The following is a 19,489-nucleotide window of genomic DNA, read 5'->3' on the forward strand; positions in this document are numbered from 1 at the left end:
GTTAGTAAAGTGTACATCTTGAAGTGTCCGTTTAAATGAGAACTACACCAACTCTATTGCCACTAAGAGAATTTCTAATTAACCTGATGATACTGTCAATAATAACATTGTGTGGTCTAAGGAATGAGACATCCAAGCATGGCTTCCTTCTCGACTCGTTTTACTTGTTCCAACTTTTTGAAGATTCAACTATTCTCTGAAGAGGCCAAAAGAGAATTCTCTCCCCCCCACCACCACCACCACAGCATACAGTTTCATTGCTTTAGTCAGATGTTCATAACTGAACCCTTCTTCACATGTAATTTTAATTAAGTACGTTGCTCATTCAAATCTCAAAGGAAATATTTTGAAAGTGAATAAGAAAACTCTGAATTAGCTTAAGGCCAGATTTAATGACTGCCAAAAAGGGTTCACTGTGTGACTCTGGGCAAGTCACTTAACCTGATGCCTCAGTTTCCTCAGCTGTAAAATGGTGATCATTATTGCACTTAGCTCCCAGCATTGTTGTGAGGGTTAAATAAGATAATATTTGGAAAATGGCTAGCACAGTGCTTGCCATACAATAGGTGCTTAATAAATACTTGTTCTCTCTCCTTCTCTGTCTCCCCCTCATGGAAGAATTAGCACCATTCAACATTGACATTGGGCAGCTAATGAGCTAATTGGATTGTTGTTTCAGTGGTTCATTGTAATCTTTTGGGGAGAAACCCTCTAAAACTCTTGTGGTTGGTTCCTTGCTCTATCCTGAGCCAGGCCTCTCTGACTACCATCAACATCAGATGATTAATGGCAGGTGCTAGCAAGTATTAGTCCTTTGATTTGCAATATGCACCATTTGGGGGCACACAAAGTAGTGAGTCCCCCCCAACATGTGGTATATCAAGTACTCTGGCCTTTTAAGGCACAGGTTGACTATTAAAACAAAAAAAAAATGTTGAAAAGGAAGAGATTGCAAAAAAGAATAAGAAAAATGAAGTCTAACATTAGAGTCATTGTATACATATTCCCTAGACAGGTGAGCTCTGCAGACACAAAGCTTGCCATGCATGCTCACCATGTGCAGAACTGTGTAAGTGCCTTACTTCTTCCTGTGATCCCTGTCAAAGGCAGCAATAATATTGTGTTAGAAAAAAGTATCTACCAGGTTCCCCAGGTGACTTTTTGACAGTTAACATATAGCCGTTGTCAGGGCTTGATAGGCTCAACCTTTCCCTCGGGGCATCACCACATGTTCCCAGGAGATCCCAGACTTTCTCAAATATTAGGAACCTCTGTATTCCAATAAACTTTATAGAGAAGAGAAATATGAAGCATTTGATCTGTAACTAGAAAAGCATAAATGTCACTAAGAGCAGAAATCTGACCACTGAGAATCCTGGAGCAGCAGCAGGAAGCTATTTCATTTTGATGGTCTCTGTTCTGTTGTTATTTAGGTAATAGAGGAAGTGTCAGTCACTGAACTCAGAGATAAAAAAGAGAAAGAAGAAGAAAGACACAAGGTCCAAATGATATTAGGCCCTTCTTCTGTGATTTTTATCTATTCCTTCCCTAAGCATTGTTCTTTATTTATGACCCCAAAGAGGCAAAACTCTCATGAAAAGGCCTGTTGGAGAAAAAAAAAAAAAAATATATATATATATATACATATATATATATACACATAAGCATTTTTAGATAGATAGATATCATTCTATATATATATATATATATATATATATATATATATATAGTATATAATACTGTACTCTGTGATTTAGGCACAAGTCTGCCAGCACCATTTTTATTAATGTAACATTATTCTAAATCCAAGCAATGTCAGTGCCCCCTTCTCCCACACCCTCAGACATCTCTCTCTAACATAAGGCAACTCGAATGGGGAAAAGGATCTCAATAAAATAAACTACACATCGGATTTAACAGTCATTTAATCAGTTCCTTCTTTTGACCTCTTCCCTCAAGAGCTCTCCCTCAGCTAACCAACAGAATCTGAAGTAATCAAAAGGACCTCCTCTCTTGCATCAGCACCCTAATCTTTTCATAATAGGGTAAAAGGGTACTTTGCTCAGTCAAAATTCTCAGTCCTTCAAGGATTGAATAAAAGCAAAGAAGATCACAGCAATTCCCCATTTGATGATCAGCTCTTACCTATTTCCCTAGGGCCTTTGCTTCCTTCACCTTTAACACACCTGTCTTAAGAGAAAGAGGAAAGGGGTGGGGGAAGAGAGACTTAAAACTGAATAAATGTTCCTTTCTTCATATTTCTGTTGACCTCCATGGGACGTTTTTAATATCCTTCACAAGCTTTCTACCAGGATATCCTAGGTTTTCCTTTCTATATATATTCATCTTTTAAACATGGAGCTGATTCTCCCTTTTAGAAAAGAACTCTGATGCAGGGGAATTTTTCCTGAGCTCTTTTCTTTGCCAGTGTGAATGAAGAGGGTCAAAGTGACTGAAACCAAGGAAAGGATTATCCATTACATCCTTTCTCATCTCTCCTAATTTTGTATGCATCAAACCTTTCCCTTTTTTCCTATTGTGGTAAAAGGCAAAGACTCAAGGTCTTTCAAATTGAAGGTATTCTGCTTCTTCTTTTTCTTTCTTCCCTCTGTCTCTCTCTTCCTTCTATCTCTCTGTTCCCCCTCCTTGAATATGGGTCTAACTTATAATAACTTTCTTAAGGGTTGTGTGCTCTGTGTGGTGCCTACCACCTGATGGGCACTGAATGGGTATTAAAGAAGTCGAGGCTTTTAAGTGGAAAGACCAGAGTTGAATTTTCCTCAGTGATGTGCCACTGGGAAATGTCAGCCTGTAAGCAGGTAATGGACTTTACCTCCCACACAAACCTCCTGGTCTTGTAATTGCCTGACAGCAACTTCTTTCCTGAGCCCTCACTCTATGAAAATGTGTTCTTAGACTCAGATGAGGGGGGAGTGGAGGGATGAGCAAGGCTGCAAAACCACCCAAGTCCCTCCATTTAAGAGAGCCTGGGAAAAGAGCCAAATTACATAACCAAAGTAAAGACTGAGACTCGGTAGCCAGGGGATCTCCTCATGATATTAATCATTTTGCACACGCTATGTTAATTGAAAAATTGCATCATGCAATTTTCTTCAATCCTTCAGGAACTATCTCTAAAGCCTTGAAGTCATTGTAACCCAGACTACAAAGGGAAAAGATGACATCGAGACAAATCCCAACAATATATTTATTTTGTGCTCTAACACAGATCCCATTTAAAACAAAGCTATGCATATAAGCAGAGTAAAGTAATCAGAGATTTGGACAGTCTTGCAATGTGTTGTGATTATATTTTCTGTTTAAGGCCAATTCTACCTATACTAAACTAGCATCGCACCCTCTTAGATATGGAGAGAAAAGGAGAGTTTTGTCATTTTCCCCTCCTGTTATTCACTTTGCCTCTGCTTCCACCATTTAATTGACAATTGCTCATCTTCTTCAATGTGTAAATCAAAGAGATTTCTCCCCATTATATTTAAATGAGTACTTACTCCCTTTCTGCCTCGTCTTCATAAAACAACCTATTCACGTTCTGAATTTCTCTCCCTGGTTCACATGAATGATTTGCTGTCCTTATTTTATAACATTGCCCAGCTGACTCCCTATCACTAGGACATGTGTTGGAATTGTCTGCTACAGTCATTGAGCTGAATGAAGTTATGCTCTTGCCCTGGTCCCTCTACAGAGCCCAGGAAGTCATCGGAATTAGAACTAATCAGACTTTCACTCTAAAAGTATCTAGAATACTGCTAGAACTGCCTAATTGAATACCATCACTTTGAATTGTGTTTGCTGATCTTTCAGCAGCCCTGGCACAGTGGATAAAATGCTGGGTCTAGAAGCAGTAAGATCTGAGTTCAAATCCAGCCTGAGACACTGTGACCTTGGGCAGATCACTAAACCTCTGTCTACCTCTGTTGCCTCAACTGTAAAATTGGGGTGGTAACTGAACCTCACAAGCTTGTTGTAAGGATTGAATGAGATGACATTTTAAAAAGTGCCTACCACAAAAAAATATATTTGTTCCCTTTCCTTTTAGAGGCAGCTAATGTTTGTCCTTCATTTTTGCTAGATGCTGCATTGAATACATACCAGGCCTGGAGATAGGAAGGCCCCATTTTTTAAATCCAGCCCCAGACACTTACAAACTATTTTTTCTGTCTTCAACTCTGAAATGGGGATAAAAAGAACAGCTACCTCCCAGGGTTATCATAAGGCAGGATCTGTAAAACATTTAACATGGTACGTGATACAGTCATTTCTATAGAAATATTTCTTCCCTTCCTATCTTCTTTCCCTGGATTCTCCACCCTTCATAATTGCAGAAGAATATATAGGCACTCTGCTAAAAAGCACAGATTTTCTTTCTCCTCATACCCATGCTTTTAGTGATGGTTTCAGGAGGTACAGATGTCAGAAGACCAGGTTCTGGCTTGGTAGAATCACACCTCACTCCCCAAGTGAAGAACAACAATTTTCCTCCTAGCTTTCTCTCTGGCCTCAGCAACTAGTCTATTTAACTAGATGAGTGATGTTAAAAATTATCTCTTCCTTTATGTTAAGTGATTTTAATCATACTCTCCAGAATAATATGGCTTGAGTGATCATTTCTTAATAATTATTATTATTATCTTAATAATAATTATATCCCAAGAAGATCCTTGAATTTTGAACAATTAGGATTATTTTAAGTTGAATGAAAGTATTTATCTCCTTTTGTGATATTAATCTTCTGGATGGAAAATTTGCTTACTCCTATAGTAAACAACTTGAAAAAATCATATGTAATCTTTTTCACCCTAAACATGGTGAGATGAATATACTACAAAGGAACTAGCAAACCATTATTTCCAAAATTACTAATAATCTCTTAATTGCCAAGTGTTAACCTTTTCTCAACCCTCACCCTTCTTAACCTCTCTGTTACCTTTCCATCACCTTCTTTCCCTTAGTATTCTCTTTTCTCTAGGTTTTCTGAATACTACTTTCTCCTAGTTCTCCTCCAGCCTGAGCTCTCCTGACTCTCCTTTGCTCAACCTGCATCCAGGTCATGCCTGCTAACAATACATGCTATTCGGTACTCTCTTCTCCCTCTATATTATTTCACTTGTGATCTCATCAACTCCCATGGATTTAATTATCATCTCCATATTACTGATTCTCAGATCTATTTCCTTAGCTCTAACCTCCCTACTGATACTCAGTCTCACATCTCTAACTTCCTACTGGATATCTTGTATTGGATGTTCTATAGACATCTTAAACTGAGAATGTCCAAAGCTAAACTCATTTTTCTTTCCCTCAAAACCTCCCCCTCTTTCTAATCTCCATATTACTATTAAGGATATCACTGTCTTTCCTAATCCTCCTAGTCTAGTTCAAAAACCTTTGATTTGAGCCTCTTATCACTTCAAGTATGGGTGGGTCCACCTGCCTCTAGTCTCTCCCCATTCTAATCCATCCCCCTCTCCACTAACAAAGTGATCCTACTAAAGCACAGATCTAACTATGTTACCTTCCCACTCTATAAGTTTCAGTAAACATTGTACTGACAAGGAGCCCATTGAAAAGCAATGGCCTTTTGGTTCAGACCCCAGGAGTGGAGCATGGTTTCAGTTCTAGCTTCTATCCCAGTCAGAAGCCTTCAGAGAAATAACTAGTGAAAGAAACTCAGATGAAAGGGAACCCTGCAGTTTTATCATTTTGCATAGAGTTCAACATCATTCCACTATTGCTTGGACACAAACCCACCCAGGTCAGGAACTTACAGAGCTCAGACCAAATCAGAGGAAGGCTGCAGTCAGCTTTTATCCTACATCAGACCTCTGAGAGCACCAAAAACATTCAGGTTCCCCTGCCTGTCTCTGAGATATGGAAATAACCTAACATTCAATACTTCTAAGAAAGTAGGAGCAAGACCCAACTCAGAACTTCCCTTCAGAAATATGCAAAGCTCAGACCTAACATAAAATCTAAAGTCAAGAAGTAGACTGGAAGAATGAGCAAACAAAAAAAGAATTCCACTATTAAAAGCATATTATGGTGACAGGGATGCTCAATCAAACCAAACAGAATGACTCCAAAGCATCTACAAGCAAAGCCTCAAAGAAAAACACAGCTTGGGTACATATTCAACTAGAATTACTAGAAGTGGTGAAGCAAAAGGTGTTTTGAGCGTTAAAAAATGTTCTTATAAATGAGAATGCTAGAATAAAAAATGGAAAAGAAATTAAAACTGCCAAAGAAATGATTAGAAAGGCAATTAATAACTTGCCACTAGAGGTACAAAACTTTGCTGAAGCAATAATATCCCTAAAAATTAATAAATACAAGCCAATGATTCCATGAGGCAACAAAAAACTTTAAAACAAAGTCAAAAGCTGTAAAATAGAAGAAATGGTAAAGTGTCTTATAACAAAAACAACTGACCTGGTAAGCAAATCAAGGAGGAAAAAAATTAAGAATGATTGTATATGAAAAACCATGACCAAAAAAGGTCAAGAAGTCAAAAGAAAATGCCCAGACCTCTTAGAACAAGAAGGCAAAGGAGAAGTAGAAAAAAATCCACCAGTTACCTCCTGGAAGAAGCCCCAAAATAAAAACTTCCAGGGCTGTCATGACCAAGATCCAGAGTTTTCAAGTCAAAGGAAAAATAGCACAAGCAACCAGAAAGAAAGAATTCAATACAAGTCCAGAGTGGTCACAGTCAGGATCACACACATTTTAGCAGCCACCATTGTAAAGGAGTAGAAAGTTTGGAATACAATATTCCAAAAAGAAAAGAATGTAAACTTACAGTCAAAAATGAGTACTTTTGAGTATTGAGTATAAAATTGGGTATAATCCAACAGGAAAAAAATAGACATTATCAAACTAAGGACTTCAAAACATTCCTGATAAAAAAGACTGGAGCTTTGCAGAAACTTTGAAGTTTAAAATCAGGTTAAGAGAAACATAAAAAGATGAACATGAAAAATAATATACCTACTCTCACAGATGCATTGTAATTATCTTGAGATATACACAAAGCATTATATAAAACTAAAAGCACTACATATAAATGATAGCTATTTTTCTTATTCTTTTTATTACCATTTGTATCTTCTCTCCTAGTATCTAGCATGATGTTTTGCTCCTACTAGGTTCTTAATAATTGGTTACAGAAGACATGAAAGAATTCTCTCCCTGAGAAGTCTTAGTCCTGTTGTAAGTCAACGACAGGCCAAAAAACGCTGAGGATTTCTCAGCTTTGCTTTTTCTTTGACATGGTTTTCTGTATTATGTTACTCTTAGTTTTCACTATGAGAGATAAAAATAATCACAGTTTATTCAAGACAGAGGCAGAAGAACATTTTAAAATGTAAAGACTTACCACCTGCAGCCTACAATTTGCCCCCATGTTGAAATGCTGGCAATTATTTTGCTAAATGTTACCTTATGAATTATCTTTGTAGCTTATTCAAATTTGCTCTTTGGTTTCTGGCCTCTAGGAAAGTGAGGAGTGAAAGTGAAAGAAAGGACTAAAACATAGATTCAGAAAATTATTTTTCAGGTAGTTGAAAAATGTCATATGTGAGTAGATTTAATACTGGAAGGGTATGGTTCATCATCAAGAGACAGTACTGGTTAATGGAGCAAGGGATTAGAAGCAAAAGACCCAGATTCAACTGTTTAACCTTTTATTAACTACTGATGTGATGGTGACTAAGGGCATGTAATATAAGCAAAATTATTTCCTTTCTTCTACCATCTCTCAGCCCCCACCTCTACCTATTTTCTCTTCCTTTTCCTCAACACAGGATGAAATATACTATTTTAGTGTTTTTCATAATGCCCAGCTAGCATGGCAATTCTGAACTTCAGGAAGTAGAAAGAGGAAGAATTTGAGTTATGGAAGGTCACTGAATCAACTGTCAAAAGATCTAAGTTTGATTCTAAAGTTCTGTTATTTGCCACTATAACTAGACCTCTCAATCTCAGTTTCCTCATATGTAAAATGGTATCATAATACCTATGATCCTCAGAAGGTTGTTTTAGAGAGTCTAATGAGATAACATATGCAAAGCACCTTGCAAATCCTAAAGCTCTGTATAGAGTCAATTATTGTTAACCTTAGTCTCCTAATCTATAAAATGAAGGGATTTGACTAGATGACCTCTAAAGGTCCTTCCAGATCTAAAATCCTGTTATCCTAAAAGTATGGTCATCATACTAATGATTGCAAAAAAAATCAGAATATTCAATACTTTATATAATAAATTTCAGACATGATCGAGGAGTCTGACATACATCTTCTGATATATGACAGAGTATAATTCCCTATCCTGCTCCAATATATGATGAACTGGTGTTCCAGGTCAATACAGAACATTTCTGAAACATTTTTGCATGCAGAATGGATCAAAAGTTGGGGTTGTTTCACTTTGACTGAGCTGCCTGTTCACTTGCAGCAAACAAATAGATAAGCAACAAACCAATTTTTTATTCCCATTCCATCCCCACCCTATACAGGGCCTAGTACATGGCAGTTATTAATCATTGTTCATTATTGTATACCTTCAAGATCATCAATACGTCATGTATGCAAAATCTTTTCGTATTCTCTCTTTGGGGGAAATCAGGATTAAGTGATTTGCTCAGGTCACACAGCTAATAAGTGTTTGAGGTCAAATTTGAATTCAGGTCCTCAACTCCTGGAGGGGTGCTCTAGCTTTCTACTTGTTTTTGAGTATTCTTTCAAGATTCTTGCTTTTCAAATCCCAGGCTGCAGGCTGCAAGTGGTAAACAAGCCTAAAACAAAAGGCTCTGAGCTATACATCCACCCCACCTACATTCCTTTAGATGCCTCAGTCCCCTTTAAATGGAAATTGAATTTGTGTTCATTATGGGATTATGTATAAAAAGAGTACCACCTCCTTAGTCATGGAGCAGGATGAGAAATGAGGTGCATAAACTTACAAAGTGCCCTAGTGATCTCTGCTCTATTTCAGTAATGAAAGGCTTCCTCTTATCCCTGCTGATGATGGACATGGTGATGGAAAGTGAGAAAAGGTCATCGAAATTAATCTGCTACATCCTCTGTATTTTTAAAGTTGACTAAAGTTGAGAACTGCCTTTGATTAGTATTAAATGTGATGGAGCCACCTTGGCCCTGACAGTCTTTGCCTTGGGCCATGAAATAGGGCTGTCTTTTTGAGGAATTAAGTATGAGTTTTAATAGGAAATCCTATTGAAAAGATGCTTGTATCATTTTTATTCCTAAAAATCTTGACAGTTCATTATCTGTAATGAAAGTGTGATAGTAACAGTATCTGAATAAAGCAATATACCCTTCTAGCTAAAACTTCAGAGTAGCATGTATATCTTGCTAGAAAAAAAGAAAGTTAGAATCACTTTGAACTGTCATCGGGGCCTGTCTAGTGAAAAATATCTCAGTGCTTTCTCCTCAAATAATTTTTTTAAACTTGGATTATGCTCTTTGTGGTTTCTCAATGCCTAATCTCAGGCTAGTATAACCATGATCTGGTCTCAATTTACCCTTCCATTCTGAAATCATCCTTTATGTTATTCAATCATTTTCAGTTGTGTCTGACTCTTTATGACCCCATGTGGAATTTTCTTGCAAAAATACTAGAAGGGGGGCAGCTAGGTGGTGCAGTGGATAGAGTACCAACCCTGGAGTCAAGAAGACCTGAGTTCAAATCCAGCTCAGACACTTAATGATTACATAGCTGTGTGACTGTAGGCAAGTCACTTAACCCCATTACCTAGCCAATAAAAAAAAATACTAGAGTGGTTTGCTGTTTCCTTATTCAGTTCATTTTATAGATGAGGAAGCCAAGGCAAAGTTCAGTGCCTTGCCCAGGCTCACATAGCTGGTGTCTAAGGCCAGATTTGAACCCAGGAAGATGAATCTTCCCAATTTCAGGCACAGAACTCCATCTAAAACTCCCAAATACAGCAAGAACTAAATTAAAATGTAATTGGAAAATGCAGACTTGATATTAAGGAAGAATTTTCTAACAATTTAAACTGTCTAAAATTTAAATAAAGTACCTCATAAATGTTGAGGTTTCCCACTTGCTGGATATAGACTAATATAAAGCTAGATGATCACAACTATCATTGAGTATTATAAAGGAAATTTTCATTCAGGAGTGGATGTGGGGGGGGGGGGCGGGAGGGTGTTTTGGACCAGATACTCTCTGCAGTATCTTCTAACTGAGATTTTGACTCTGTAAGCTGACTTTGGGAGGACTGTATGATTCCATCTTGAATTACTTGTCCTTGTATACCTGATATAGATATAATATTTATGTTACAACTATGTAAACCTTTTTTTTTTGTTTCCCAATCTTCCCTTCTGAGTAAACAGAAGAAATTCAGTATAGTATAGTTACATATTGTCATCATCATATATCACTGATAGGGAACTAGTAGCTTTCATGCAATATTGGCCTCACCTTCAGACAAACCATTTTTTAATCTGTATGTTCTGGAGAACATATTGGCTGATAGAATAAGCACAGAAATGGGAGCATTGGCTTCTAGAGGTAGTTATGTCCCAATCAATTTGTGGGATCTTTGGCTAGGCACTACACATCTCATAACCCCAGTTTCTCATTTAAAAAATCAGTGTTCTCTGGGGCAGCTAGGTGGCACAGTGGATAGAACACCAGCCCTGGAATCAGGAGGACCTGATTTCAAATTTGGCCTCAGATCTTAATACTTACTTAACCATGTGACCTTGGGCAAGTCACTTAGCCTCATTGCCTTGCAAAAACCCCCCCAAAAGAAAAGAAAAATAAGTATTCTCTCTTCTGTTTCTAACATATTTTATTCTTTATAAAAGCATGGTGGAGTCTTTGAGATTTCTGCTCTACTCCCATTCCAACCAAGTGCCTAGCTCAAGGCCTTAGAAAAAAAGTGGGGGGCTTAAGAAATATTTGTTGAGTTTAATTATTTTGTGTGATTTTAAAATAGCATTCTGAATAATTTAGGCAGTAGCTGAACTGAAGCCTTCCCATTATTAGCTTTATTCTGTTATAAGCAAAAGGAAGCTTTATCAAACAGTTCAAAAGGCACTATTCCATAGATCTGTATTTCATTCTTAAAATCTTTCCCTAAGTGATAGAATTTAAATTATTCCTTAAAAGTTCATTTGTCCCTTAGACTTTTGACTTAAATGCTGAACATTTTTTTAAAAATCTTTTGGAAGTGATCAGAAAACAAACTTTTAATGGTGATGTCTTAATCCAGGTATGAAGACCTCCCAAAGAGACTCTCCCTCTGCCAGTGCAGATCAACATCTACTGTGCCACTTAAGAGTCCTAGAAAGTTGCCTGGGTCATGGAGAGACTAATCACTTTAGTTTGCCCAGGGTCATGGCACAGTGTTTATGTCACAGTTTGGAGCTGAAATTAATTCTTCTTGATTCCTAGCTGGTTCTCTATCCATTACATCATGCTTCCTCTTTTTTAAAAAAAAAAAAGGGGGGGAAGCATATGCTGTTCAGAGTTATTAGAATTTGTAAAATGAAGCAGGATGGAGAGACATCATAAGTAGTGTTACTGTTCCTAGGAAAAAAATATTCGTTATAGTGAAGCTTCCTTGGATACCTATGCCTAATAAAGAAAATATGATTATATACCTATTATGATCTTCCTATTGTCACCAAGTATTCTTCTCAAGGAGTTTAAAAAGCAACTTAGGATCTTGAATTATTCTTCCAAATGTTTGGAAATTTCCAAACTGAATATTTTTCTAATTATTAATGTATGTACATTTTCCAAATTAACCAAATGAATGCAGACACTCTCCTTCACTTCATACTGTGCAGAAACCCTTGATATTTGTCTGAACAGGAAATAAATGGCAAAGTTACCTAGAGTTCAATTCATTATAAGCTCTAAAATAAAACTTGGGGATTTTAGCTATTCTTGAGCTTCTGATGATAAGGAATAGCATCCTAGATTTTGAGGTGGAAGGAACCATAAGTTTTCACATAGACCTAACTTTAGGGAATTTCTCTTGTAATAGGGATTCTTACATCTGTAAGATTTTTTTTTCAGTATTTCTTTAGGAAATTCCCATAACCCTGAGGGTCCATGTGAAGAAAATAAAGATGATTTTTAAAGAAAGGCATTATTACAAAAAGATACAATATATATAACCCTAGCAAACTGCTTAACCCTTATCTAATCACAATTTACTTTTTTTTTTTTAGGTTTTTGCAAGGCAAATGGGGTTAAGTGGCTTGCCCAAGGCTACACAGCTAGGTAATTATTAAGTGTCTGAGGCTGGATTTGAACTCAGGTACCCCTGACTCCAGGCCTGGTGATCTATCCACTGCGCCACCTAGCTGCCCCCACAATTTACTTTAAAAATTTTTTTTTGAATTCAGGGATAAATTGAATGGATTTTTTGACTCATGAAATGAACACAGTTCTGATTCACTATGAATCATGTTTTATTGGGTTTCTGATCTCACTATAACAACGTGGATTATGAAAACATAGAGGTACATAGTAGGCATTTAATAAATGCTTGGGTATTGTTGATGGAGGGCTCCATTAAGCCCATCCACCATTTTGTAATCAGTGTTTTATTTTCTCTTTACATACCATTCTGCCAGTTTATCCTTTGAGATTCACCTGAGTCACTCCTTCCAAGGGTCCTGTTCACTTTTCTATCTAGGAAAACCTACCTTAGTGTCCCTTCTTCACTGATTTTGTTGCTGTCCTCAACTATCATGGAATCTGGTCATGTTAAGTGTCTTTTAGGAGGAAAGGAAGCCTTCCAAAGTTCACTGTGAAGCTTTGTAGTATCTCTGAAATTTTCTGATATAAGTGGCTCTCCGTGCTTTCTAGAGAGCCAATCTAAATTGCTTTCACATGTAACCATAGCAATTACTGTGGCATTTCTAAAGAGAATTTTTTTTCGGTCAGTGCCATTCACAGTAGCATATATCTCTCAGTCATTCAGAAATATATAAGCTGTGCTTTTCTGTGGTCACAGAGAGCACAAGAGATAGAACTACTTTCAGTTAAACATTTTTGCACCTTGTTATAGTATCTATGAATTCATTTCCTTCCCTTTTTAAAGAAGAATACACAAATCCAATAAGGAAAAATTTTCTTGAATAAATTTGCATATTAGGTAGATAATTATGATATTTCAAACTTTTAGACTTAGAAATTCTAACTATAACCAGATCTGAAGCCATTCCTTAAAGTTTTAAGAAATTTGTTTCCAAATTCTCTTTTTATCTATGATCAAGCATATAGAAAAAGCGATGGGTCAACCGTTCCTGAAGGTTTTCTGCTTTTGGATCTTGGTTGATATGAGAATGTGGGAGAGTCAATCAGAGTTGAAAGCCATATTCCATTCTGACTAGTGTAATGTCCCAGAAAGAAATTCTTCACATATGGGCAAATGATATACTGATCTTCAATGTTACTTGTGATTGTAGCAATTACCTTCCAGGACAGATCTCCTGATAAAGACTAATGATCAGACTGTCTCCATGTGCTGCATAGACTATTCATTAATGTATATTTGGAGGATGTGGTTTTTAAGGATTAAAATGAATTTGGTTCTAAATTGAATGTAAAAAGACCCAAGTTAATTTACAATATAAAAGAAAATGATAGGATTCAAGGTACTTTTTTGAGATCAGATGCAGTAGCATCTGTTTAAAAATGTTTTCAATTTTCCATCTGTCCATTTGAAAACATTTCCTACTTTGGCAGATAGAAGTTGTTTGGTTTTGTGTTTTTTAAATATATTTTCTGATAATTTTGTTTGTGGTGCCAACAGACATTCCTAAATGCTTCCATCTGTAAAATATGTATGGTTTCTGTAGATGATCAACTTAGCAGAAGGTCAAAGTATATGCAATAGAGTATGTATTATTTACAATGAACACAGGGCCAGGACTTTTACATGTGAGGAATTGTGAGTATATTGGAAGAGACATGTGCCATGCTCTCCTTTTAAGAAAGTACTATGCAAGTGGATCATAAGTACTTAGTTGAATTCAATAGTGATACTGTCAGAATTTTTTGATTAATATGATCTTACACAATTATTCAATTTTCTAGTAATTTAACAGATTATTATTGATTAGGTTCTTTTGGTTAAGCAGGTTAAAATTATTTATAAAACCCTCTCTTCAAAACTCCAGTTAAATGGACATTTCTGACTGGAATGTAAACAGATACAGTTCTGGGCAGCACAAGAAAGTCATTGTTTGTGGAGTATTTCCTTTGGTAATACTTTATCATGCTAAAGTATCATAAAGAGCTAGCCCTGTTTTTCTTTGCCACCTTCATTTCTAATTGCTTGTTTTACCTGAACTAAAGACAATTTTTCAGACAAAAATCTTTTGAAATGGCTATTACTGGGCTACTGTGCCAATGTCATTTTACCTTTTATAGCCTCTGGAATCAAAATATACCAATAGGAAAGGATTTTAAAGTATGGAAAAAATTGTTAAGATTAGTCCTAGGGGCAGCTAAGTGGCATAGTGGATAAAGCACTGGCCTTGGAGTCAGGAATACCTGGGTTCAAATCCAGTCTCAGACACTTAATAATTACCTAGCCGTGTGGCCTTGGGCAAGCCACTTAACCCCATTTGCCTTGCAAAAAAAAAAAAAAGATTAGTCCTACTCTCCAATTTATTTTGAATTACATTACTTCATTTTTGGAACTTTTGCTAAATGATCTAGACTTAGTAGGGTTATTCTATGCCATTTTAAGAACATAGACTCTGACTTAACTATTCTTAACTTGCACTTCATGTTTTTTTCCAGGAGGAACTGAGTTCAAATACAGCCTCAGACATTTAATACTTACTTAGCTGTATGACCTTGGGCAAATCATTTAACCCCATTGCCTTGCAAAATATCCAAAAAAAATCCATAAAAAACAGAATGACCTAATAAGCTAGCACCTTCTAGCTCTAGAATTCTTGGATTTTAAATGTTCCTTAACCAAAAATATCCCTCAATCTAGTTTCTGTAATTTATAAAGTCCTATATTGGACCCAATGTGAAGATTATAAAAGAACTATTTCAATTAAATAATTTATAAAAATAAAAATTGTGTTTGAATGGAAAAATATGTCCCTGTATTGGAACTTTTGTTCTGTTGATAGCATTTTCAGAAATGGGAAAAGTGAAATAATTTGGGAAGCCCTATATATTATATAGAAAGATTGTTGCTTAATGAAAGGAGGCTTTGAAAAATTATTGATGTGTGTGTGTGTGTGTGTGTGTGTGTGTGTGTGTGTGTGTGTAAACTCTAAATTGTCCATTACAAAATTTAGACTGTTGAGGGGTTTTCTGTCTACTGGGTATTGTTTATCATAACTTAAAAATTCTAGTTTATATTCATTGAAATTCTGGTAATTGAAATCTTTAATTCTTGATACAATCAGGGTAATTCTTTTGAGCTTGAACATCATCATAATCAAAGAACAATGGCATTTAGCCTTTTGAATTGAAATAAGATAAAAACCATAGCAAATACTCTACCAGTAATGACTTGCTAGATTCAAACTTTCTTTGATCGAGTGATTAAAGAAGGTTCTTACATAATTTACACTGGCATCAAACTGGGTTATATTTGCTTTAATCATGACTTGTATTATTACCCTATATCATCTCCATTCTTATCCCAATGAGAAAAGTATTGTTCTGCTAAGAGGTCTGTAGGACTATATGGTATTCATTAAGTCTGCCAGGATTTTCTCCATAATTGTGTATTTTAAAGTATGTCTAGTGACAATGGCTTGTTATTTTATTAGCTGGATGAACCGTCTCGGACTTGCAGCCATTGGCTATTCCCCTGAGGAGAAAGATACCCAACCACGCGAAGGTAAGGGTAATTGTCTATTACCTTTAGGTCTTATTTAGGGAATAAGGTAAGAAAAGTAGAAATAGTCATGCTTTTTAAATGACTTCAACTTAAATTTTCTTGAATACTTGCTTCTATCCATATTTCTATATATAGCATGGTCTGATAAATAATGGACATGAGTCTTTTCCATGTACTATATTTAATAAATGTAAATATATACTTAGAGAAGCAGTTTTACTCAGTAGGCAGAAAGCAAGTTATGGAGTCAGTCCTGCCTCTAACACTTATTAGCTGTGAGACCCTAGGCGAATCAACTAATCCCTCAGTGTCCTAGGCAACTCTATAAGACTAAATTGAAAGCAGGTACCAATACTCATTGGGAGAGGAAGTTTTCGCCCAGAGAGTTGGATTTCTTGCAAGGACAATAGACATACCAAAAACAAATGAAACAAGAGGTAAGAAATTAAATAAAAACTCTGGAGGAAAGAATTGGAAAGAGAATAAATAGCTTAGAAGAGGTGAACTCTAGCCAGTTAATGGATTCTCTAAAAATCCAAATAAACCAAACAAATCAATGACTCCATGAGACCACGAGAAATATTACAACAAAATAAAGCAGTGTAAGCTCTCTGCTATTAAAAAAAATAACTGACCTGGAAAACGGATCAAGGAAAGATCACTTGATAATTGCTGGACTCTCTGAAAACTATGGAAATGGCCTGGACACCATTTTTCAAGAAATTACAAATAAAAACTGCCAAGATCTATTAGAATCAGAGAGCAAAGTAAAAATAGAAAGGATCCATTAATCACATACAGAAAGGAATGCAAAAAGGAAGAGTCCCAGCAATGCTATAACCAAAAGCCAGAGTTCCTATCTGAAAGAAAAAAATTCTGCAAGCAATTTAGAAAGAAAGCATTTAAGTACCAAAGAACTAGAGATAGGATCATAAGACCTTGGAAGGTTCTAATAAAAATCAGAGATCTTGGAATATAACATTCCAAAAGGCAAAAGAGATAAACTTACAGCCAATAATAACTTTCCTCAGAAAACTTGAGCATAATCCTATGAAGGAAAATGGATCTTTAATGGAATGAATAGAGCAATGGTGCCAAATTCAAATTTAAATATGAGCCACCTATCCATACATAAAAATCCCGTGAGGCTGCACATTGACTTAGCTTTCAATTTTAAGACTAAATCATATTATCTATGTTTATTGTATATTTACTTATATTGTTAAATATTTTCCAGTTATACTTTAATCTGGTTCAAGCCACACTCAGGATTATTGTGGGCAATGTAGGGCTCCTGGGCTGCATGTTCGATACTTAAAAAAAAAAAAAAAAAAGGTCCATAAGGTATATTGTTTTTGTTCCAAGGGTTTGAAGAGGAGAAGGAGAAGGAAAGGTAAAAGGAGGAATATACTAGTGTAAAAAGGATGAAGGGAGAGTAAAGCCAGCCCATTCTTATCATTTAGATATATAAAGAGAGTATATAAACTTAGAGAAAGATAGGGGTGGAGTGGGAAAAAGCACAGATGAATCTCACTCATCTGTACACACACACACACATACACACACATAAACACACACACACATACAATTTGTGGTAGAAATACTGAAAACAATGAAAACAATTAAGAATATGAAAATCCATAGTGTTCTCAAAGAGTTAAGAAGGAAATGAATAGTCAGAATCAGAACAAACATCTTGATCCCAAAGGTAGGATTAAATGAGGAAAAAAGAAAAGCACAGAACTAGAATTTAAGGAGGAATCTTACATTACCTCATAGACAAATCGAGAATGGTTAAATAAATTGTGGTTTATTAATGGAATGGAATATTATAAGAAATGATGAAAGAGATGGTTTCAGTAACTGCTGATCAGATGCCAAGTGAAGGGAGAACCTGGAGAACAGTTTATTTAGTAACAACAATGCTACAAAGGAAAACAAAAGACTTAAAAATTCTGAATAATGCATAAACCATATCTCCAGGGGAAATATGATGAAGCATGTTATCTCTTATCAGAGACTCAATGGGCACAAGGTTCAGAAAGAGACAATTTTTGATATGGCCACCATGTAGTCTCATTTTGCTTGACAATTTTTATTTGTTGCAAGAGTTTTTTCTCTCTTTCTCTCAGTTTTTAATTGAGGAGGGAGATTTAGCAATAGTGATGGCAAAAAAGATGGTCATTGAAACATTTAAAATCAAAAAAATTCTTCTTAACAAAAACAGAAGAAAATGAGATGAGAACTTGAAGCAACAAGTCTAGATGGCTTTTTCAAGTTTAGCTGAAAAAGAAAGAAGATAGGATGATCGAATCTAGTACTGAAGTGGAACTGGAGATTAAGGATGGGGAAATGGTGGCCATGGTTGTAAGCAACAGAAGGAACAAGTGGAGGAATAAGCCTTGATGGAGTGCACAGTGCTTAAGCACTATTTACAGATATTATCTCATTTATTCCTTACAACAACCCTGTGAGGTAGATACTGCAATTTCCCCCATTTTACAGGTTTTGGAAACTGAAGGAAATGGTTACGTGATTTGCTCCCAAGTAATACAGAGATTAGATTTGAAATTAGGTCTTCCTAACCCCAGGTCCAGCATTCTCTCCACTGCACCATTTTTCTGCATCATATAGGAAAGATTAAAGAGTGAGATGATAGTGAGGGCATTCTACTGGAGAAGATGGGAGAGGATAGAATCAAGGGTGCTATATGTACCTAAACTAGTTTTGACAAAGACTACCTCTGCAAGGGGGTGGCTAGGTGGCGCAGTAGATAGAGCACCGGCCCTGGAGTCAGGAGTACCTGGGTTCAAATCCGGTCTCAGACACTTAATAATTACCTAGCTGTGTGGCCTTGGGCAAGCCACTTAACCCCATTTTCCTTGCAAAAAAAAAAAATCTAAAAAAAAAAGACTACCTCTTCATCAGAGACTAGAATAAAAGAGAAAGTAATGGTGGATCATGATAAAATGATGTGAGATGAGGAAGAAGAATTATGTTATGAGAAGGAAAGGAGAAGAGGGAACTCATTGCAAATAAACCTGATTTCCTCAGTAATGTGTGAGGCATAGACTTCAGCTGATAGGGTAAAGAGAGAAATTTTGCAAAGAGGTTTAAGGAAAAAGAAGGTTTGGAACAGTAATGTTTATAAATGGATGACCCATCTCATATCTCAAAGAATATTAGTTTTCATAACTGAATCTGAGATATAAAAGGGAATTCAAAGTGATGCTGCCTTTTGAATAGCATAGTCAATGGCTAAATCAGAATGCTGATGGTGTTTTATTCTATACAAATGACTTAAACAGTTGGCATATATGTCTTTTTGGTGTGGGATTCCATTCATGAGACAACATGTGTAAATAAGGTAAAAACCAAACAAATATTTTCCACTTAAATTTCTGAGAAGAACCTTATGAATTTTCCTCCTTGTTCATTCACATACTCTGCAAAAAAACCTCCGTCGATAAAATGGGATCTGTACCCTGACCATGACTTCATTCCACTAAAGCAACTCACACTGATGATAAAATAATAACGAAATGTTCATGTGCTGCATAATGAATGTCTATCTTATCATTAGTGAATA

At 36.1% G+C, this 19,489-nt stretch overlaps 1 protein-coding gene across 1 annotated transcript in view; it reads left to right on the plus strand.

Annotated features, from left to right (window-relative positions):
- LOC141498669 (connector enhancer of kinase suppressor of ras 2-like) overlaps positions 1–19,489 on the plus strand; it is a 392,492-nt gene that overhangs the window by 357,839 nt on the left and 15,164 nt on the right. The window contains exon 19 of the mRNA XM_074201839.1: positions 15,830–15,900. Within this exon, the coding sequence (XP_074057940.1) occupies positions 15,830–15,900 (71 nt within the window). The remainder of the gene's footprint in view (positions 1–15,829; positions 15,901–19,489) is intronic.

Source organism: Macrotis lagotis, chromosome X, assembly GCF_037893015.1.
Source record: "Macrotis lagotis isolate mMagLag1 chromosome X, bilby.v1.9.chrom.fasta, whole genome shotgun sequence".
Lineage (NCBI taxonomy): Eukaryota > Metazoa > Chordata > Mammalia > Peramelemorphia > Peramelidae > Macrotis > Macrotis lagotis.